Source organism: Micromesistius poutassou, assembly GCF_964030765.1.
Source record: "Micromesistius poutassou genome assembly, chromosome: 12".
NCBI classification, from domain to species: Eukaryota; Metazoa; Chordata; class Actinopteri; order Gadiformes; family Gadidae; genus Micromesistius; species Micromesistius poutassou.
This window is the reverse complement of record NC_140282.1, coordinates 11933512-11958010: the sequence shown is the minus strand read 5'-3', so window position 1 is coordinate 11958010 and position 24499 is coordinate 11933512. Positions and strand designations below refer to the sequence as shown.

The following is a 24499-nucleotide window of genomic DNA, read 5'->3' as shown; positions in this document are numbered from 1 at the left end:
GCACATTGGATATGAGTCAGAGAGAGACCTGGAGGGTAAGAGAAAGAGGAAGGGAGTTCATTAAGTATGGCTGGGTAACCTGTAAGTCACAGAACAGATTGGTATTTCCTCTTAACACTGACTTACTCTTCACCATCCATTTCACTCTATCTCTCTGTGTGTGTGAGTGCACACGTGTGTCTGCTTGGGCGTATGTGTGTGTGTGTGTGTGTGTGTGTGTGTGTGTGTGTGTGTGTGTGTGTGTGTGTGTGTGTTGTGTGGGTGTGCGTGTGTGTGCGTGTGTGTTAGTGCATGCATGTGTGCTTGTGTGTGTGTGTGTGTGTGTGTGTGTGTGTGTGTGTGTGTGTGTGTGTGTGTGTCTCAGTCTTAATTTATCCCCAGGTGTAGGCGTCTCATCTGCATTCCTCACTCTTCACAGGGTTTTTAATTTCACCCTTTGGTGCTTTGTTTACTGTGTGTGTGTGTGTGTGTGTGTGTGTGTGTGTGTGTGTGTGTGTGTGTGTGTGTGTGTGTGTGTGTGTGTGTGTGTGTGTGTGTGTGTGTGTGTGAGTGAGTGAGTGTATAGGCCAAAGAGAGGAGAGTGAGGGACAGAGAGATTGAAAAAGAGTGCGTGTGTGGGCTGAGCATGGACACACTTATTACATTCCTCCTTATCTGCAGAGGTGGAGCAGTAAGTGTGTGTGTGTGTGTGTGTGTGTGTGTGTGGGGGGGGGGTGTATGTTTATGTGTGTGTGTGTGTGTGTATGTGTGTGTGTGTGTGTGTGTGTGTGTGTAGGTGGTTGTGTCAGAGATGCCATGAACTCAATTCATTGGTTTTCTCAAGAGAGAACCTGGCTGGTATTTAAATCATTACACATCCCTATTGGTTCTGAGTGAAGCAACTTACACTGCACAGAGGCAAACTGTGTGTTTCAATGTGTTAGAGTGTGTGTTTGTGTGTGTGTGTGCATGTGTGCATGCATGAGTGTATATGTACTTAACGTTTTAAATACACGACTACCCCTGACAAATAACCTCATTGCACTTTGAAATTCTATTTGATATTTAAGAAAAAGAAAGGGAGATTGTGGTGGCAAGACTGACAGAGAGAGAGTGAAAGAGAGGGCGAGAGAGAGAGAGAGCACACAGAGTTATGAGGGGCCGTATGGGACATTATTCAGAACTAGCATGCGCATACACATATGAAACCAAACTCATTCACATACTATACTGAAAACCTTGCACACATACAAGTGAAAAGCTTTTACATACACAACTGAAACACTCTCGCACAAACAACTGAAAAATTATACGCTCACATACACAACTGAAAAGCTTGCATTAAGAGGTTTTCAGGATAGTATGTGAATGGTTTCATATGTGTATGTGAGAGAGAATTTTTCAGATGTGTATATGAGCACATTTTACTAGTATGTGTGAAAGCATTTCAGTAGTCTATGTAAAAGTTCCACTAGTTGTTATGAGAGCTATTCAGTTGTTTCAGTGAGGGTGTTTCAGTTGTGTATGTAAAAGCTTTCACTTGTGTATGTGTGAAGTTTTCAGTATAGTATGTGAATGGTTTCATATGTGCGTGTGAGGACATTTTTCAGCTGTGTATATGAGAACATTTTACTAGTATGTGTAAAAGCATTTCAGTAGTCCATGTAAAAGGTTTCACTAGTTTTTATGCAAGCTTTTCAGTTGTGTATGTGAGCGTATCATTTTTCAGTTGTTTGTGCAAGAGTGCAGTTGTGTATGTAAAAGCTTTTCACTTGTATGTGTGCAAGGTTTTCAGTATAGTATGTGAATGAGTTTGGTTTCATATGGGTATGCGCTAGTTCTGAATAATGTCCCATACGGCCCCTCATACAGAGTAGCTTACAGAAAGTGCAATGTCAAACAATCGCAACGTCTGCATCGTGCGTACCACTGCAAGCCCAAATTCTCCCAGGCCACAACCCTGTGTGCCTCTTGCCATTCCCCTCGGCCTACAAGGCATTAACCTGTCAATAATCCTTATACTCAAAGCCTGCTTCAACACACATTATTTTTTTCATTCCTCTACAAATGCAGACTCAGCACTCAATTAACCTGGTCTGTTGTTGTTACTGCGTGGTCACTGCCCTCCACGGTACAAAATGGGAGCTTTTTTAGCAAAGCCAGAAGGAAACAGGAGAGCAAATACAGCCCTCACCTGCTCACCCCCAGAGTTTGTGTTGTGAGGATTAGAGGAGAACAAATAGACAACAAATACATAAAAGGGGAAGTAGGATGAGTGGATTTATGTCTAGTCTTATTGTGCAAATGTAGAAAAATTGTCTTGTATGTGATTTATGCGTTTCCAGGGCAATGAGGGATGTACAATGGGTTTACCAGAAAGTAATTATGAGAGTAAAATATAAAATAAAGACACAATATAGAGAAATAATTTTCTCTTTCATAGAAATCATTTTTTATGGAAATACAGGAATCTGAACCGCATGAGTTTGAATGTTCGAAAAAAACATAAAAACTCTATAATTGACTTGACGTTTTTATTTATCTTTCGCTATACTGAAAAATAGCATGCATGCTTGAATGTGAAGATAATTACCCCAGAATGTAAAAACAACAATTATTACCAATGCTATATGGAATAATTGCTTAACGCATCAAAGTAATTTAATAGATGTAGTCTGACTTTTCCTCATTCTATCCTCGCTACTCCCACGTCTTTGCTCTGCACAAACACAGACAATGTAAGAGACTGAAAGCCTGGCGTGAGGGAAACACATGCTGCTCTAAGTGGCCAAAAATTAGACACGGAAAGGGGTTTAGGATATTCAGTCTCTTCATATCTCGCGCACCATCGTGTCCTTACAAGATGGTGCACGCATGTGTGTGTGCGCTTGAGTGTGTAGGTGTGTGTGTGTGTGTTTCAGATGCCTGTACTCAGTTACTATACATATGCATGGGTGCCCATGCATATTGGATGGGTGTGAGTATGGGGATGTGTTTGAATGTATTATGCAGGAGACCTTTTACCTGGACGTCCATCTCCATAATGTGATTGGGTATCTGCCATGTGTGTGCTTGCCTATGCATGTGAGTGAAATTGTGCTTGAAAGAAACCACACAGTCTTCTCAAGAACATAGAGCATGTGGTCTGCATCCGGGCCAGAGTTTGTCATCGGCTGTCAGAGAATAAAGGAGACGGTACCGCAGGGGTGTGTGTGTGTGTGCGTGCGTGTGTGTGTGTGTGTGTGTGTGTTAGTGCATGCATGTGTGCTTGTGTGTGTGTGTGTGTGTGTGTGTGTGTGTGCATGGTGGGGTGGACTAAATGTCCCTTTGCATGATGGAGGAAGAGAAGATGAGAAGAGGAGACAGAAGTGTGGGGGGAGGGGAGAGAGTGGAAGGAATGCGTACAAAGTTTGGGAAGCATAGAAAAGACAAATAGAAAAATGAATGAAATGTGAAATTGTATTAACTTCAAACAGCTCTGGCCAATGATACTACAATTGAAAGGTTTGAGTTGGGGGGTTAAATTCCATTTGTTGTATGTTTACGTTGTTTACGTTGTTTTTCAGTACTAAATAAGATTACCAGATTAGTGTTATTGTTGGTTTTGTGTTGTAGGTTTTAAGCGGGCTGGGGAAAGAGAAAGTAATAACATGGAATGACAAGGGAGAGGTAGCAGGGGAACTTTCTCCCTCTCTCTCTCCCTCTCTCTTCATCTCTTCCTTTATATCGCTTGTTCGCTGTCTCCAAATGATCTCGCTAATCAATGTCACACCATGTAACCCAAAAACAATAAAGTGGTGATGAAACACAGAGAATTACACAGAACAGAGACAGGCAGAGAGAGAGAGAGAATGAAAAAAATACCAGAGAAAGAGTAGACAAGATAAAAGAAACACAAAGAGAAGACGGCAATAATGGGAAAAGAAAAAGGGACATGTAGACTGAGATGGAGCAAGAGACAGAGAGAGAGACAGAGAGAGAGAGAGAGAGAGAGAGAGAGAGAGAGAGAGAGAGAGAGAGAGCAATCAATTAGCCACAAAGACAAACAGAAACCATGTGTCACAATAAAATAAAGGATATGGAAAGAGCCGGGTGTGAGACAAGGGCTTCCTCCATGTACGAGTCTCAGGTCAACCCCGCAGGTCATCCCAGCAGACTAAGACAAGGCAGCGGAGTCACAGCAAGTCAAAGGGCAAAAGGGCAAAATAAACAACGCCCACCGCAACAAAAATATCTTGCCTGTTTTAATGCAAAGTAGAAATACGCCCTCAGGTTACCTCAAGCCCCATGAAACACTGAATTCAAATAAAACAAAGCAGTCGCCATTCCTTCTCCTCCCGCCCAGGAGGTCACTCTGTGATCAAGCGTCTTTGATAGACACTCTGTGATCCATGTTTTAATCTCGACCACCCCTGGCTGCCCTGAAGCAGGGCTGACCTGGAGCTGCTCTGCGTTATCACGCCGCTTCCATGCTAGTCGTGAACTCCTTTCAACCACGGATTCATAGACTGATAATGTGGAAGAACACTGCAAGACGAGCCCTTCTTTGAGCCGCTAACAAGGGGAAACGTAGAAAAGGATTTGTTTGATCGCTGGGATATGAACTCTAATACAGAGGCAAGGCAGGGAATCACACTGTGTCTGAAAAGACACGTTTTGGTTAGCTATGTCCTCGGCTGTAGCAATGAGAGTCCACTCTCTCATCATCCGAGTGCAGTAAAACCTTCATCTTAACCCACATGGTCCCAAACCACAGCCACATCGTCTAACTACAGTTACACAATGTCATCCACTCCAACTTTGTATGTATATTTTAAAATCCCTTAAAGCTATGTGGTGTCACGAAATATAGAAACAATTACCACACTCATCAGTGATGCACTGGCTGAGCCAGGGTTATGATTTATGTTGTATTGGAAAACAAGGAGGGAGGGAGCCGAACAACAAGGTAATAAATAGCAGCAGTATATTCTAAGTGTATGTTTTAATACGTTAGAATACATACATTAAGAAGATAAATTAGGGAATTCCTACCCAGTGTAATATTCTAGGGGTTCAGCCAGAACATTAAAATCATTAAATATATATATATATACTGTATATATATATATATATATACTGTATATATATATATATATATATATATATATATATATATATATATATATAAATAGGAATGGAGAAGAAAATATCTGATGGAGAACAGAATGATCAAATGGAGAACAGAATGGCTGTTATTCTTTAGTTAAGCGACTCTATATCTCTGGGGAAAAGGACACACTGATGCGCAACGTTAGCAGCAACATAAGGCAGTTGGTTTTCTGTTCACCAGCAAAGAATGTAATAGAGTGAACGTAATTCCACACATTAACCCATACAGGTGCAATGCAACCCAACACGTATTTCGTTTTGTTTATAGATTGGTCATTTTGCAAAGTCAATTACAACTGCGCCTTAACATGTGAGCTGTTTATCAGGATCCTTATTGAGGCTTGAGTTATTGCTCGTTGGACCAAAAAACTCATCAACAGAAAAAATAAAAAGGTGTGCCAACACCTAGCTAACATCCCTGCATGAGGAAGCCTGTGGTCCTGACGATGATTACAAATTAATATTAGTGGCAATGAGGTTTTCTGAGTGTTCATAAACCAACCATGTTTACATTTTCCGACATTACACTTACGCTAGTTCAGGGCTACTAAATTATAGCATTGTATAACATTGGGTTGAAAGCAATTATAAGCGCATTTAGGGCTGCCAGGATTGGTCAATGCCATCTATAATGAAATTGGGGCGTTGCCCACCGTGGGACATCATGGCTGGTGGTCTGGGCCACAAAGCTGTAGCAAGAGAGAAATCTTTAAGGGTAGGGGAAGCTGAGCTGCTTTTTCATGCAAATAACTTAAAATCTTTCAACTCTTGAAAGAACAACAGAAGAGAACATGTGATATGCCACTCAAGAAGTATAATCAATTCATGTTTATGAGACAAATGACCATTGCCTTCTTTTTGAAAGAGAAAGCACATCGTTGCTGCAACAAATGTTCCATATTAAAGTCATAATCCCTTACTGGCCTGCTACCTTTGATTTTTCAACAAATAAGTGCTGATTAGAACCAGCCTGACATTGCCAGACCGATTCGCAAATGTGTACGGAACATCTCAGTTAATTTTCCATTCCAAGGGGAAATTGTACAGTCATCGGAGTAAACCCGGCCCACATTAGATAAATAGCTGTGATTGGCCTGACCCGGGGCAGGTTTGCTGAAAATATCTCTGGATTGGAGGGGGGCCAAACGCATATGCCAGAGCAAATAAAACATGGGCTTGCAGATAAGTCTGGTTCCCAGGCCTAGATAAGAACATGTTTATTCTAGTATCAAGCATGTTCTACATTGATACATTGATTGACAGTGTGGCTTGCTGGGATATAAGCCTATATCTCATCTGATTATTATATTTATGCCATTATATTAAGCATATATCTTTGGAGTGTGTGTCATATACATAACATTTGAATAATTATGATCAAAATAATTAAATGTTAAAGTTAAAGAGACATAGGGAATATGACTATATCTTACATTACAAGTATTACAGGTGGAACAATGATGAATTGTTTGTTTTTGTCCTTCTTTATCTCTTGCTCTCAGTCAAAGAAAGCCATCCAAAGGAATTGTATTCCTTTTTGTGTGGAAATTAATCAGTAAGATAATCGATAGAATGACAGCTACAAAAATAATTGTTCATGGCAGCACTCAATTGCATTAACAATCTATTAAATTGAATTTTTATACAACCAAGGAATGCATATAATCATGTTTGGTATGATAATGCTGTTATATTTTATAACAGTGTTAATTCACAAGCGGTGAGCATTTAACTAGAAGATCATAATGTCTCAAACAAAATGCAAGTAATTAAACAGTTATTAAATAAATTAAATCAGGTGAACGCCGAGGAATAATTCTGAGGATTGATATAGTGGTTATGTAATCATTTATTCGGCTCCGCCAACAAAAATAGTTCCGCAACTGAAGGGAGACTAGGCTGTTGCCTAGGTTGTTAGCTAACTTTAGCTAATAACGGTTATTAGAACGCCCGTACAGCGGAGTGATTATGTCTGTGAAAAGTCCCAGTGCTGTTATACTGTATATCAGCACTATGGAATGTCTCGTTGTCCAATCAAATTGCTCGGTTGGGACCGGTCGGAACTAACTGTTGTATAATGAAATATATTGCAACTACAATAAAAGCAGAGGAAATACAGAATATTCCTACAGGTGGTTTATAAAGCCAGCATCACTTTGTCAGATTGATATTGCGGTTTGAAGACCTAGCCTAGAACTGTGACTTGAATAGTGATGAGCAAACAATGTCTGCAAATTAAACACTATTTAAATACAACAAAAAAACAATTTAGTCACTCATTATCTGATGGTTGCCAATCACACCTTCGCTATGTGCCTGGCTCGGTAAGCGATGCAAACGGAATGAATTGAAAAGACACTCTGAGTTGACAGTGAATGTTATTGCCCGCGAGTGGGGGAAATTGTGCCTTGAAGTTATGAGTAATTGAATTTGTAAAAGTCATCGTATTACCCTTTAATGTGATATGCAGATCTGGCAGTCGTGGCAATTTACAAAAGGGTCGAATGGCTATTAAATTACTTTTCTCCCCATGTATATATATATATATACATATATAGATTCATACATAGAAATATCAGCTCTGCACATGCCCACATGAACGCAAGAGTGGTCTTAACCCATTTAAAATTCAGATTGCTCGTGGCAATGTCCGTGCACAGGCTTTGAGGCACTTCTCTCCACCAATGGGAAATCAGAACAACTGAAGGAGCCCCCCCACATACACAGACACACACACACACACAGTCTGTCAACCTAAATGGCATTGACAACACACCCGTGTAACCTTTGACCATGTCTGCATTCATAAAGACCTCAACTATATTCCCTCCTCCCAGCGAAAGATACACACAGATAATGTAGGGAGAGAGAGAGAGAGAGAGAGAGAGAGAGAGAGAGAGAGAGAGAGAGAGAGAGAGAGAGGATACGGAGTGAAAGAGAGATAGAGAGAGACGAAAAGGGTGCAAAGGGAAGGAATAGAGAGGGAACAAGTGGGGGAAAGGGAGAGAGCATTGGAGAAAGAGGGAGAGAGCAATAGAGAGAGGGAGAGAGTGATAGCTAGAGGAAGAGAGCGATAGAGAGAGAGGGAGAGAGTGATAGAGATGGAGGAAGAGGGCGATATAGAGAGGGAGAGAGCAATAGAGAGAAGGAAAAAGTGATAGATATGGAGGGAGAGAGTGATAGAGAGAGGGAGAGAGTGATAGAGATGGAGGAAGAGAGGGATAGAGAGGGAGGGAGAGAGCAACAGAGAGAGAGGGAGAGAGCAATAGAGAGAGGGGGAGAGAGGGGTAGAGATGGAGGAAGAGAGCGATAGAAAGAGAGGGAGAGAGTGATAGAGATGGAGGAAGAGAGTGCTAGAGAGGGAGGGAGAGAGTGATAGCTAGAGGAAGAGATAGAGATGCAGGGAGAGAGCGATAGAGAGAGCGATAGAGATGGAGGAAGAGAGCGATATAGAGAGAGGTAGAGAGTGATAGAGATGGAGGGAGAGAAGGCTAGAGAGGGAGGGAGAGAGTGATAGCTAGAGGAAGAGAGCGATAGAGATGGAGGGAGAGATTGATCGAGAGAAAGAGATTGATAGCAAGGAGAGCATGATAGAGAAAAGGAGAGGGCAACAGAGAAAGGAAGAGAGCGATAGAGTAAGGAAGAGCAGGCTAGAAAGAGAGAGAGGGCGATAGAGTGAGGTAGAGAGCGACAGAGAAAGGGCGAGGGAGTGATAAAGAGAGGGAGAGAGCGATAGAGTGGGGTGGTGGGGGAGAGTCACATGAATAAAGGAGGAGGGCTGCATTTTACGAGCAGCGTGACCTCGGCTCGATGCGGTTCAGGAGAAAATCCTTGTGAGCAGAATCTCTGGGCAGAGCCACTTGAGGAATGATAGAGAGTAATGATCTGAGCTCTTACATTACTAATCACAAAGGCAGGCCGCCGCAGTGAGGTAATGGTCAGAGCGAGGAACTCAGTGACAGAGGGAGCACCAGTGTTGCCTCATTTCACGTTTAACAAGGATTAAGGGAAGAGGCGGGGATCTTTCTATAGACAAAGACACTTTTGTTGTTGTTGTTGTTGTACAAAATCTAAAATTAATTCAATATGTGCACATCTAATGTACTGTATAGGGCTTATAAATCACATCGAAATGAGTGCCTCCATTTTTCTAAGCATAGGAGCTTTGCAAAGTTTGTTTTTTATTATGTATATATGGTAGTAATGTTCTTTCTGTCATCGTTTGGTAATTAATTGTTCACATATATCATTATGGGGAAACGCTGTGTTTTAAAGTGTAAGTGAACCCTCTGTTCAATTACTGTTCACTTTGAACAGTTTGTTGTTGAATGAGATTCATCATATTTATTTTGGGCTCAGAGTTCCAGGAGGGAACGCTGTGTTATCCCCATGGTAACAACAAACACATACATTGTGATACTTTTTTGCAAGCTCGTTCCCTTATTGCGTAGGAGCTTTATAATTGCAGATTAAATGTTTCACACACCGTGCCATTTTACTATAACTGTCCAAGAAGCTTAAGCCTTTCTTGGACATGGATGTCAGAATCAACTGCTGCCCAAACAGTGCTCACCACTTCCACACACACACATACAACCATTGTGCAGTTATACTATAACTGTCCAAGAAGCTTAAGTATCTATTGGATGCCACCGCAACTATCGACCACTGCCCAGTGGTCGATGTGTGTATACTAAAGGGCACTTAGACATCATGAAAAAAACCCAACCTGTGTTTCTGAGCAGAGTGTTCACTAACTGGTTGGTGGAGACTGGCAACCACACAGGATTGTACACTTTGTATTCAACGGTGTGAATTTAGTAACAGTGACCAAATGGCTGAGGACACAATGTGGGTACAAAGGGTAGATCTATTAGCAAGGGTAGACCTATTAGCATGTTTGAAACCCAGCCCCATTTAACTTCCACAGTATTTTCTCATGCACAACGTGGCAAAATCAAGCCTAGGTTATGGTATATTATTTAGGTATATTTAGGATTTTACATAAAAATAACTTGAGTCCTCTCAATATAGCAAAGTATCGAATTTTGATGTACAAGCCCTATATAGGTCTCGCCTAAGCATGGCATACTTGAAAAGATCAAAGATCACAGATCAAAAATAGTAATGGCACATGGAGAAGAATGGAAGACAGCCGACAATGTAGCAAAGGATACAAAAAGGAGAAAGCTAAAAGGCTTTCCAGTAGAGGGTCTCTTACCTTTCTGGCTGTCGATAACAAAGTTCCCCTCCTCGTTTCCCGTGGTGATTTTGTAGGTAATCCCGTCGCCATCGGGGTCCTTGGCCAACACTGTGGCAACCAGCGTGTTGGGCCCCGCATCCTCCGAGACAAATGTCCTGTAGCTGTGTATACACACACACGCACGCACGCACGCACGCACGCACGCACGCACACACACACACACACACACACACACACACACACACACACACACACACACACACACACACACACACACACACACACACACACATAAAGACTTAAAGATGTTATGTGAATGTGTATGTGAATAATGGCCTCATGTGTGAATGTTTTTTGAGGTCAAATATAGATTTAGTTCAAACCTTATATTAGATATTATTTCCAGAGAGAGAGAAACAAAGCTTTAAAATACATTAGGAAATCACCAACTGGTAAACGCATTAAAATAACTTCACAATAAGGGATGTGACATCGCTGCGCCAGATCTCCTAACCATATTTGTCGTGTTTCATTAGGCTATCGTCTAACATAATACAATGTAGTATGTGAATTGCTTGACTGATGAAGCAGGTAAGAAGTGCAGATTCAATAACAATTATTAGATCACTGATTTGAAGTTGCCTGTGCCATTTAATACGATTTGGGTTTTGTCAGTTTTTTCTCCAGCTCAGCTGCACATCACTGCCACTCTATATATATATCACCTAAAAGGGTCACCCCACAAAACAAATAGATCATTTTTCATCAAGTGTCAACAACAACGGATAAGACTTTGTGATAAATTGAACAGGGAGAGGCCAGCAGCCAATAACATATTCATGCCAAGGTAGTTACATGAAGATCCTGCTATAGTTGGTAAATATTCCAAAACAACACAGAAGGAGAAAAACAAGCATTTCCCTATCCTTCTATCGTAATTGTTTAGGCTGCCGTGATACAATCAAATTTATAGCCAAGCAACAACATAAAAGTATTATACATTGTTCTAGGGCTTCCTTCTTCTCTGCTACCAATTTCACAGGCCAACACGCCTCACCAAAACACATCCATATTAGAGTTGGCTTGGGAAGAATATAGACCTGCAGGGAAGAATGCACTCTTTAAACAGAGGGCAGACTGCTCAGTAGGAAATCACATTTTCCCTCTGTCTCTCTCCTTCTCCCTCCCATGTGTTTCTCTCTCAATCGTTCTCCCATTCTCTCTCCTCTCTCTCTCTCTCTCTCTCTCTCTCTCTCTCTCTCTCTCTTCTCTCTCTCTCTCTCTCTCTCTCTCTCTCATCTCTCTCTCTCTCTCCTCTCTCCTCTCTCTCTCTCTCTCTCTCTCTCTCTCGTTGATGCTGTTCTGATCTGCAGGCTCCGAAACGCGTGCAGCGGTAAACATAACAATCTTAAAGAGTTCAGGTGTGTTTCACAGTTCACAGCTGGAAGTGTTGACAAACATTGCTCTAGCCCCTTAATGAGGGCAGAAAGTAAAACTTTTGGTGTATACACACACACACACACACAAACACACACACACACAAAGATATATAATATATATATTATATATATATATATATATATGTGTGTACGCGTACACACAGACACACATGTGCATGCAAGCACACATGCATTCAAGAACTTTATTTTAATGTCATGGTATCAGAGCCCCTGTCTCAAGGCAAAACTTTTGGTTTAAACTAGACACTGGCTGCAAATATGCTTTTTCTAACTCTATTTTGAGTAAATGTCTGTGGAGTGGGGGCCTGGCCAGTAATGTAAAGTTATGTAATGTATTGCAACATATTTACACACGTTTCAATCACTGAAGGGTATATTAATAGGACTGTGCTAGAAATGATGGTCCTGCAAGCACAGATTGAAAAGATACAGTAACCCAAATGTATCTGAGGTTGTGTGAGAATGCTAGCATGTAAACTATATATATATTTAATGCTCAATTTTTATAGAAAAAAATGGGAAGGGTAGAGGACCCTTTTATATGAACCAATGTTCATGCCTAATGATATCTTAACCTGAGAAAACTGCCAAGTGGGACGGTGATATTGCAGGCAGATATTGCTAGGGTTGTAAGACGTTAGGCTATCAAATAATCATCTTGGGAGTCTTGGTAAACATCTGCAACCTATACCTTAAACAACACCGATCCACCAGTAAACAGACAGAAGATAAACATCTGCTGTTAAACATCACTCTGTTCCCTCACTCCGGCCACACAACGGTATTTCCCCTGTGTCCATTCATGAAAAAAAGTAATTTCGCAACCACGCAGGACTGACTGAATAATGCCTTTGTGTGTGTGTGTGTGTGTGTGCCACAATTGAGTCGATACACTCAGCAAATGCTGGACCAATAATAAGACCCACCAAATTACAGTCAGCTCAAGTTTCATTTAGGGCAGGGGGCGAGGGGAAGAGCGGCTTAGCCTTCAGTCGGTCTATGAGATTGCTTTTGAAGGCACACTGCCCTCAAGCTGTTTAGAAAACAGTTAGCTACTTTTACCTTTTTGCAATACAATGCAATACAAAAAAAAAACTAGTCCTAAAAAGCAATACAATCTGCTAAAATGTTTAAACTCAACAACTTTAGTTGTAATGAGCACACAATCCTAATAATTCTACAACCAGACTGCAGCTTTGGCAAATAAGCACATTGTAAATGTTGAATATCGAACAACAACATAAAATAAACATTGCAATTGTGACATTTTGGTAAGATGACGAAGAAGAACTCATGTACAGGGTATTTTTTACATCCTGACCTGTGAGTTCATTATGAAGTTAGATATTTACAGACCTATGTCGGTATGTTTATAGTTATTTCTATGCACGTGTTGTTATGCTAGTACATAAACAATATGATCTTATGCCCTGTATTGGGGTCAAATAGGTACATAAAGGGCAGCGAGGGGGACCAAACAGAATCCCATCGTTCCGGTCTAATTTCACAATCACGTGAAAGGAGCATGTGATCCACCCACGGATCCATGTTGTCCCGGTGCCCCCTCGTTTGGCACTGTTTCCTTATATAATGCCTTGGGAAACATTTCTTTTCAGAATTCTGTGCAGTCGTGTTATGTAATACATGTGACACTGACGATTTAACACTGTAAACACTGTGTTGCAATGTGTGTGTGTGTGTGCGTGCGTGCGTGCGTGCGTGCGTGCGTGCGTGCGTGCGTGCGTGCGTGCGTGTGTGTGTGTGCGCATGTGCGTGTGAACATCTGCATCAGTCTAGTATTAAATCAGGTCAAATTTGGTATTTTATGATACACTCCCAAACAAAGACACATGATAGACGCTTACACTCCCACATGTAGATAAAGGAAGACCAGGATGACAGACACTGCTAGTATAACTGTTGCATTTTCATCCACCCATTGAGGCCTCTTCACAAACAGCAGCTAATCACTGTGATAACACACACAATCTCGCTCTCTCTCTCTCTCTCTCTCTCTCTCTCTCTCTCCGATGTGTGAGTGTTTTTGGAGGTTGTGGGGAGTGTGTTCGTCATAGACTGGTTCTTTTCTCTCTAAGGTTTGATTCTTCACAGGTGTTTTTATCACTTTTATTTTCTATTATTGTCCCAAGCACTGTCCAGCACTCTTTCAAGGTTTTTAAAACGAAAATACAGCCACAGCCAGCGGTAAGCTGGTTGTTTGTTGTGCCAAAAAATGAAAAGGGTGGTCAGAAATCTCTGGCTCCGGCCCTGCGTTAAGGTGCCTGCCAGTGTGGAGTTCTCGGTGGAGGAGTGTGGGTTAGCGCCGGGTGAGGTGGTGGGCTACAATGGTATCAAAGTAGCATCCAGAATGAATAGTATCGTGGTGATGATTCTAGACTCCACGGAAAAAAGCCCAATTTGCCCCCAATTTTCTTTTACTATCGTCTTCAAGCTGACAATCTACTAGCACACAATTTTTATTTTCGGAAAAGATCATGTCAATGGCAACAGAGCAGGAAAAGTAAATACAGCATTGGTACTTCAGCCCTTGGAGCAAACAGAAAGCACTGGGGCAACCGCTGCTAGTTCAGATGCTAGCTGGACACCTGAAAAGATTAGCAATGTTTCCCTAACCTCCTCAGCTAATATTGCTCTCTGCTAACTCTAGCACAGGGTTGGGAAGCTCACTCTTTCGCTATATGGACCGAGGAAATGTGGGCCAGAAAAAAAGGAGGTATACCCCTGAATAGATTGTAAGGATGGTAAACCAGATGAATGGCTCTCCTAGGAAAGAAATTCATTAAACATAAAGGGTCAAATGGTCACACAATGCAGCAACGCATACAATACAATGCAGGAAAAGAGAGAATAAAGAAAGTCTGTGAATGCATCACACCTGAAGGCTGTGTGCACATTATTTCATTATTTTTACTACTTGGCACATAATGTGTATTTTCTGAAGATGACCGATTATTGGATTACCAGTTACAAGTTGAGTGGCATTGACAGTGACATTGGTTTGCACACTAGATACATTGAAGTATATGTGTGAAAAAATCTGCCAAAGAATCTAAGAAATGTCCATTCTTGGAAAAACAAGCCTGGGATGTACAACTACACTGATCGTGTACCTCAAATGTGAGCTGTGAACTACATTGTATGTTTCTAGATTTGATTGAACTTCCGAGGCATTGCCTAAATCCCCGACTTGAGCCCGCTGTGGGTGACACTCCTTCTGAGGTCAGTGGTGTGAACTAATTTTCCAGGCATTTATGGACAAATGATACACTGTGTACAGTAGTGTGTACAGTAGTAATCCATGTGTTGAGCACGAGATGGGTGGCCAGGACTTTTCGCACAGTGTTTGCTCTTTGGAATCATTTTGAATCACTGTGCTCACTATGTTAGCTTTGCAAAGACAGATGAGAAACTATCGGACATGAAGGTGTGTTAAAGTGGCTGACTTCAAAGTATTTCTTGTTCAATTTAGCACTCATGTCACGTTAAACGAGTTGGCCCTGCTATCAAAAGGATTCCAAAAAAATTGCACAATGACAGTAACCTGCACAGACAAACTGATCAATCGTAGCATTGGGTTCATTGATGGACTGGGTGAAAGACCAGGGTCCAAAGTCCTTGAGGCTGAAATTGCAATATCAGAAGGCATAGTTGTTCTAACTCAAAAATAGTTACAATCAATCGCCAGCAGTTTCTCAGAAGTCTAAGCAATAATCTGAGCAATCAATGTTCACTGCTGCATCATTGAGGAGGTCAGCCTCCCAGGCCAAGTCGAACTCAGAGTGTGTTAAATTCATTGCACCACTGATGGTCCTGGAACGAGACCACCAGCCACAAGCACAGAATATGCCGCCCAGGTTTGGGGAGGGGTTAATGTGTGAACTCTGCAAAAGATTCAGGCTGCCAACTGTTAAAAGGGACTTTATCAAGAGGGGATGCTATACAAAAATGCTAAAATGCTATGTAAAAAAAAATGGCATTGATATGATGCCCCCTCCAACTTGGAGCCACTCTGGCCTGTAATGACTTATGTGCCGTTCATGTGTCCTGGTAATAACGAGACGCCTCGTCAGTGATGACGCTCACACTACCCACATTCCCGACAGCGAATGTGCGCTGCGTTCAGAATCGAAAAGTTCTTCACTGCAATGTGTTTTTATCCAAAAAAAACGGTCAGAACAAAACAGAACTTAGTAGGATCAGTTTCAAGCCTGCATGCTATTATTTCCTTGTAGCCTATCACCAACTATCCTTTTGCTTTTATTTATGAGAAGCACACTGTATGGAAGGCTACACTTGCCCTTATCTAGAGCTGGTTAACCAGTACACAATGTTTAAAACTGAGCAAAGTTGATGCCAACAGATGGTTACAACGTGAATCAATAGTAAAGTATGTGATATGATGGTTGATTATTTTATATTGTTAACAATTTTTACACTAGTAAACAATATGTCACCAACTGGGCAACTCTGTTATCAAAATCTGGCCTCAGTTTCCGAAAGGAAGTAGAATCATCAGAGCATCATGAGGTGTCGTTCACGAGAACTTTCCGACGTCGTGAAAATGTTTTCCCTATAATTTCCAGTGATCTGAACGCACCATTATGTATACTTGACTGTATGCATTTGGTGTGAATTTGTTTGCACAGGGGTGACAGGGGAGACAGGGTTATAGTCTGGAACAAGTACAAAAGTTTTTAGAAACAACTAAAGGCAAAAGGGACGTTGTTGATGATTATTTTCATAGTAATTTGTTAGAAATCTAGAAATCTTAGAGACAGATGTGTACAGGCTAAGGAAACTGGTGGTAAGGCTGCACAAAAAATGAGGAAGATGAATTGCCAAACAATAAATAATAAGCCGTTGAGCAGATATACATTATTGATTTGTTGCTTCTTGTTTTCCACACAACATAACCATGAGTAGTTTTAAGATTGCATCTTTAAATCTCAGCAAGGGAGAGGAGGTTGAATGGCAGAGAGAGTGGGGTGTTCAGGTTGTTTTTAGCCATTTGAGTTTAGCATCTGTTTTTTTTTTTTTTAATTTCCTTTGATTGTGGAGAAATTGCTAAGGGCCATCTACTAAAGGCAAGATATGAAAAGAACACGATTGTGTTGTTTACGCACCAGTTTGCCTCGGGATAGATGTGTACTTTTAGATGAATTATCAGGCACCTTAAAAAGCTGCAATTCAACCAATCTTTTGTGATTTTAACGGCACCATTAGCGATTTGGAAAGGAATCACATTAAACCACATTGACAGTCAAGGAGAATTTTAAAGCAATTGTTGAGACCTGTGATCTGGAGAATGTGTGGCGTTCTAAACACAGCACTGAAAGACAATATTCCTGGTCTATTTGCAGAGACAATTAGTCATCCCTACCAAAGCTTGACAGATTTTATTGTTATGGACATCACATTTGTTTTTTTTAAGTATTTTTTTATGTCATGTTGAAAGCAAATTGTCTGAGAGACATGATGGATCAGGTTGTGCACACAGACCAATCACATTGTATCCCTGGCAGATCGATTAGAGATAACATAATTAATTTGAGACTTTTTGGAAATCTCTAGTTCATTGGATGAACTTGAACTTGAACTTGAACAGGGCTCTTATGTCCCTGATATGCTTTAATCACTTGCAAACAAACCTTTACTTTGTAGGATTAGGAAAGATGGTTATTATATATTATTGTATATTATTGTAGCTACTAGGGAGGATAGTAAAGTTCAAACGTTGATCCAGATTGTGGAGCTTTAGGGGTTAATCTCATACTCAAAAGTAAATTGGGCTAAAAGTACGGAGTAAATTGTGGGAAAATGGCAAAAAGAAAGAGCTAACTGAAGGGCTTATATGGGCCACAAACAGTATCAAGTACCTAGGAGTTGATTAAGTGGTCAAAAATAATGGGATGATCACTTTTATTGCAAACAATCTTGTGGCACCTATAGTATGGCATCGACTTAGTGTTTTAGACACCCCAGCAAGGATTCAGGGAGTTATTTTTAGGATATGCTGCACTGGATACCACAATATGTTGTATATGTATCTAAAGAAGAGGGAGGACAGGGTTTAGTTCACCTTGAAAGTAGAAGGGCAGCTTCAATCACTTCACTGGCTTTTAAGGTAGCCAGTCGTTAAAGGAGCATGGCTGGAGATTCCCTGTCAACCTGGGACTTAAATCAGATGCGATGTGGTTACAGTGAAAACCCTTGTACAACTGACTTCTCTGTGGGAAGATAGCTAACACCATGGCACTGGCTGCCAAACTGGAGATCCACTCTAATCACCCTAGTGGAACAACTTCTTGCAAGCTTCAGGAATACCTTATCAGAAGAGGAAGAGAAACTACTTACGTGTGGTGTAATGGACTGATGGCACCAGATCAGAATGACCATGTTCAAGGTCGGCTTCTAAGGCTGAAGTAACAGGTGCTAAGCCCTCTTCTGTAGGTAGGGAGTAAAGAGTGGATGGCACTGGACTATATTATTGGGAACAAACTGTATAATGTGTGTGTTACAGCTGTGAACAAAGGAACATTAAAGACTTGGAAGGACTTGGAATACACCCTGGAAAGAAAATTTTAAAGTCAAAGGAAAGAAAAATCCTGCTTGGGGCATGTTATACAAGCCACAGTTGACAAAAACATTGTTGATCGGCATTGGTGTGTACGGGATAATTGCAGTGAAGGCGTTTTATCTATTTTAAACCGTGCGGTTTCAGATAAATGCCTGTTTTGTTCACGCAGAGCGACAATCTTTCATTTTCTTATATTGTTGCAGATTGACACCATTATTCACACTGCTTGTCGTTTGTTAACTTTGGAGAGAGTTTTAGTGGGCAGTTTTACATTTTTTGCTTTTCTTATGGCAAGAGAAAACAAAAAGGGAGATTGGTACATTTTATACTCATACATTTTATATCTCTCTCTCTCTCTCTCTCTCTCTCTCTCTCTCTCTCTCTCTCTCTCTCTCTCTCTCTCTCTCTCTCTCTCTCTCTCTCTCTCTCTCTCTCTCTCTCTCTCTCTAATAGCTGTCTGGGGATGCGGATGAGCTGTCAGGGGGAGTGCGGATGATTGGGGGGGCAATAAATTATTGCTGGTATTTATCTCACCTGAGAAGCCGACGGCCCTCAGTGGCGGTTCATAACCCCGGCATGAAATTGATGGTGGAATTACACGGGAGGGCACCCACACAGTCAACCCCCACCTTCGTACTTTCAGTAGGGGAGAGTGGTGTTATGTCAAGGCTGTAGTCATAGCTGTAGATTACAAGCAGCGTCTGTGTGCTTCTGTATACATTTTTCCCCCGTTGAATGCATCCACGTCCCTGCCGTGCTAAGGTGTCTCTAACAATGAGGTGTGTCATCGGTCTCACATCTTGATTTAAACACAAATCTTCTGTGTTGAATTGGACTGTGTGATCTGGCAACAGACGCCACACATATATGTGGCACACACGTGTCTATATGGGTCAGAGCAGGGAGCACCAGCTCCCTGGCCCTCCAGTCAGTTGATAGACTTCATCATGTCAAGCCAAATGCGATGGCAAAAGTCTGAAATGGAATGCATTATGTATGTGCAAATAACTTTTAGAATGTTTTCAAAATCAACACGTGAAATGTATAAAAGCTCATTCTGCTGTTTACCAGTAAAATGCTACAGAATATAAACTTAATATCAGTCTTTGGTAAATGCTGCAGAATTTATTAAATATTTGAATGTTATTGGTTATTTAAACATTCAATTTAAATAGTTAGCTTCCTCTATTGGAGTTTATGTATTTACATTGTATGGTTTCAAAAACACAATATTACAGTTCCTCCCAACAGTTAAGCGAGTCAACGGGTTACATTACATAAGGTTTACGCAAGACATCTTTCATTACGCTTCAGCAACCCATAAACATGTGCAAGTAAGACGGGGCTGAGAATGAATCATACCAACAAACGCTAAGAGTGACGTTTCAGAGTGTTGGTTCACCATCTGCTTAACAGATAAGCTTGCCACATATAAAGTAGAAGAAAAAAAAAATCCCCAAATTTGCATAGCCGTACGCTTTTGACTAAATCCTTGGCACTTACTGCCACTTCATATTGAGCCTGCCAACAGAAACTATGAACACAAACTATATGATCAATACATGATTGTAAGTGTAAGTCTTTCACCATATGCCTGCTGATTTGTGATGCTCGTTAAACAGTGAAGGAGCTATATATTTTTTTACTTGCTTGCCCAACACTGAAATATTAGGGTTTTCTTCAAGACGGATGGCTACGATCACAACCAGGTTCAATGCCACAATTTCATAAGACATGTGCTTCACTAAATTATGACACTTATATATCCCGCTGGGCTATAAGCATATGCTGTAATGGCCTCCCCGGCAATGCAGGGCATTGTAGTGAGTCAAAACTATGATGAATAGCTCTTTCTTGAAACACTTGATTAACGAGTTTCACTTTTATGGAAAAATGTAAGTTGGAATTTTTCCCTTCAGCGGCTGTGTCTTTCCTCCGTAAAGTATTAACATATCTGCGTTAGGCCTTGGCAATAAAACAATAAATTATTGTATTGTGATAGACTTTTGATTAGGCCTGGGCGATATGGCTGAAAGACATATCACAATATAACTTGATCATATTGATCGATATTGATAACTATTGATAATTTTAATGACTTAAAAAGACTAGGTATTACCATGCTGGATTTAAACACTTCTGTTTAACACTTAAAATGACTTTCCACTGTTCTTCATTGATAAATACTCCAATGTCGATACAACAATGAAAAACGCTTAAATATTGTAAATAAGTATGGAAGCGTGTTTGTGTAACAAACCCAGCTGCTAGATTCGGTGGTCCAGTCTCTTATCGATATATATATATATATTGAACATGTTCTATATTGATATTGATCAAAAGTCTATCACGATACGATCATTTATTGTTTTATTGCCCAAGCCTACTTTTGATCAATATTAACATAACAAACTTAATCTAATGCAGCTCTCAGCCATACCTCCACCTGCCATACAAACCCCTGGCCTTGACCTGCTTCCACAGGAGGGATAAAGGTAACAGCGCAACATGCCGTCTGAGAGGAGAACCACAACTCTACTGTCGTCCTTTCATCCTGCCAACCTTTTCTCTCTATATATATATATATATATATATATATATATATATAAGAGACTGGACCACTGCATCTAGCAGCTGGGTTTGTTACACAAACACGGTTCCACTTATTTACAATATTAGAGTGTTTTCTTTTGTTGTATCGACATTGGAGTATTTATCAATGAAGAACAGTGGAAGGTCATATTAAGTGTTAAACAGAAGTGTTTAAATCCAGCATGGTAATTCCTAGTCTTTTTAGGTCATTACAATTATCAATAGTTATCGATATAGATCAATAAGATCAAGTTATATTGTGATATGTCTTTCAGCCATATCACCCTAATCTGCGTCATATCTGCATGGGTCAATATGTATACTTTTTATCTTATATCTATATCTATCTATCTATTATCATTTCATTCTCACTCCTGTAAAAGTAACAGTTAAAGTGAGTTCTAGGGTAATAGTCACTTCAATATTTAAAAACCTCACACTAAGCCCAGGTCAAATGACTGACATCAATAAACACGTGGATTGATGTGTGGAGGAGTGCTTTGTACTGTATGGATCTTCAGCATCAATTTAAGTGTATTGCAGAGTTACTTTGAGTATACTAGTGACGCTGGTATGAATTGCTGGGTTTAACTGGGAGGACGGTGTTGTATGTGGACATTTCTGTTCCGAGCACAACAGGGTTAACACCTTTTACCCTTACATTAAGTGCTTAGTTCAGATATGTTGACATAACGTTTATAGGAACTGTGTTGGTGGCGACATGCAGAAGAAAAATAAGTAAGGATGTAGTGAGACTTGTAGAATATTTTTGATACATCTGGAGAGGGTGAAAAGGGCCAGAGTCATCTGACCCTTTACCCAAACTAATCGTCTGTCCGAGTTGTGGGGCGACAAATCTAATGCAGCTCTCAGCCATACCTCACCTGCCATACAAACCCCTGGCCTTGACCTGCTTCCACAGGAGGGATAAAGGTAACAGCGCAACATGCCGTCTGAGAGAAGACCACAACTCTACTGTCGTCCTTTCATCCTGCCAACCTTTTCTCTCTTTAAGCACACATAAACAAACAAACTCACTCAAATGCACCTTACAGAGAGAGATGCACACAAACACATGGATTGAGACATGCTTGGCACACGCACACACACACACAAACACAAACACACCTCAAACACACACCCTCGTGCTTATACACACACACACACACACACACACACACACACACACACACAGACACACGCACACACACACCACACACACACACACACACAACTGTAACACGAACACACCTCAAACACACACCCTCATGCGCATACACACAGACACGCACATGCACACACTCACACCCAAACCCTCCCCCCCATACACACACACACACACACACACCAAAGTGCAACCTTCCTTGACAAAGTCACAGCATGGAAGGCAGCCCGCCTCTGGAGGTGGTTTCCGTGGAAACAGACAGGTAATGGCAGGTGAGAGGGCCCTGATGGGAGGGTGAAAGCTCCCACATAGAGGTGGGAGGTGGGGGGCACTCACCAAGATGTCGGCGATGCAAATAATAAAGATTGGAATAAAATGTGTGAGTCTTCCTCCAGTCAGATTCCAGGCTGTTTGTAAAGTTTTCTCGCTCCCCCCGCACAAGAACATATTGATTGTGTGGCTGTTAGAGGGACACTTTATTTGTGGGGAGTCCTTCGATTAACTAGCTCCCCTCGCAAACAACCTGTACATGAACACACACACACAAACTCACACATAAGCTCACACAGAGAGAGACACACATGGGATAGAGACACACATGCAAAAAGCCAAAGTTTGAGGACGTATGTGAGCGATGTATGATTATATTGTATGATCAAAATCTGGATCATAGATATAAACACACAAACCCACAGACACACATACACATACATGCATACACATACACACACACTGCTTGTATTTGAGAGGATCAATAAACATGAGGAAAACCATCCGGAAAATGATACATTTAATGATCTCTGTCTGTCCATCTCACATCCTCGGCTCAGCACAATACTACCACTCAACTAAACTCACATACACAACCACACACACAACACACACCTTCCAAAATACACACACTAACACACAAAATGATGATACAGATTCAAACACACAAACACGCTAACAGAAACACACTCACAACATGCACAGACACGTTTTTGCGTTTTAGAGATTGTTGGTGCTGTGATGTCTTACTTTGAAACGCCACAGAACTAGATACCAAATGGAATGTATTTATTTTGATTAAACCATGTTTTCTCATATTCAGAAGTGAGTGTTTTTGTGTCTGTGTGTGTGTACGTGTGTGTGTGTGTGTGTGTGTGTGTGTGTGTGTGTCATTTGAAGAACTGCATTGGGTTTGCGGGCTTCAGGAGAAACATACATGATTATTCTACGGCCCCTGTCAGAAAATCAATGAAAACATGCACACATGCACTCATCTGCACACCTATCTAGTAGAAGCCAGGTATGCCACCATAGGAGCATTTGAGTGTGTGTGTGTATGTGGGGGGGTGTGTATGGCTGTGCAGCTGTGTGTGTGTGTGTGTATGCGTGTGTGTTAGTGTGTGTGTGTGTGTGTGTGTGTGTGTGTGTGTGTGTGTGTGTGTGGTGCGTGTGTGTGTGTGTGTGCGTGTGTTTATACGTGTGTGTTTGTGTCTCTGTGAATACATGTGTGTGTAGTGTAGTTGCACCCACCAGAGGTGTAGATGTGCTCAACTGGAAGCATATGTGAAAGCTGACCTAACGAGGGCCTTATTGCTCTCTCCTGCTCTCTCTCTCTCCTCCATCTCTCTATGTTCCTTTTCTATCTCTCTCTCCTCCTCTATTTAGCTCGCTATATCAATCTATTGCTCCCTCACTAACCACTTTACCTCTCTACCTCTATTTTTTTCTATAGCTCCCTCTCTTACTGAAGAATATAATCCTACGCCCGGTTCAAACACCATAAAACATGACTAGTTCAGGACTAACAACACAAGACAGCCAGGCCTGTACTGCCTTTCATCACGCACTGGATTCCATTACACATCAGGTATTCACTGGTAAAACATGTTTTATAGTTACCTTTTATATTGTTGTAAATTGCATCAACGACATCCGTCACAGAAAAAGCATAACATCATGAAATATGCACTGCCCTCTCCAACGGTTAAGCACCGCCTCATATACTCAAAGGTTCTCAAATATTACAGGCACAAAATACATGAAGGGGAAAATGGATCAAAAACATCCCTGTGCATCCATCTTCTGGACACACAGCGAGTGTGACCCAAACTCCATCCCATCAAGAGCTGTGACACACTTGACACTTTACGTTCACACGTGAGTTGTCGGCATCACATTTCATGCTTGCAGCTGGGACTTAAGCATTTAATGTCCACACCTCCTAGCGGCTAAGCGAGCTAGCTTTGTTGTATATGGGACGGGGTTTAACCTAACAATTGTTAGTGTTTGGCACTTGGTTCAATGAACATCCTTACTGTACCGACAGCGATATATTGTTTCTCCTTCTTCGGACAAATGTA

The 24499-nt window shown here is 41.2% G+C and overlaps 1 protein-coding gene across 1 annotated transcript in view; it reads right to left on the bottom strand.

Annotated features, from left to right (window-relative positions):
- Positions 1-24499, bottom strand: part of LOC311356548 (neural-cadherin) — a gene marked incomplete at its 3' end in the record, with an annotated part of 218859 nt that overhangs the window by 124782 nt on the left and 69578 nt on the right. The window contains exon 6 of the mRNA XM_084476342.1: positions 10352-10494. Within this exon, the coding sequence (XP_084332468.1) occupies positions 10352-10494 (143 nt within the window). The remainder of the gene's footprint in view (positions 1-10351; positions 10495-24499) is intronic.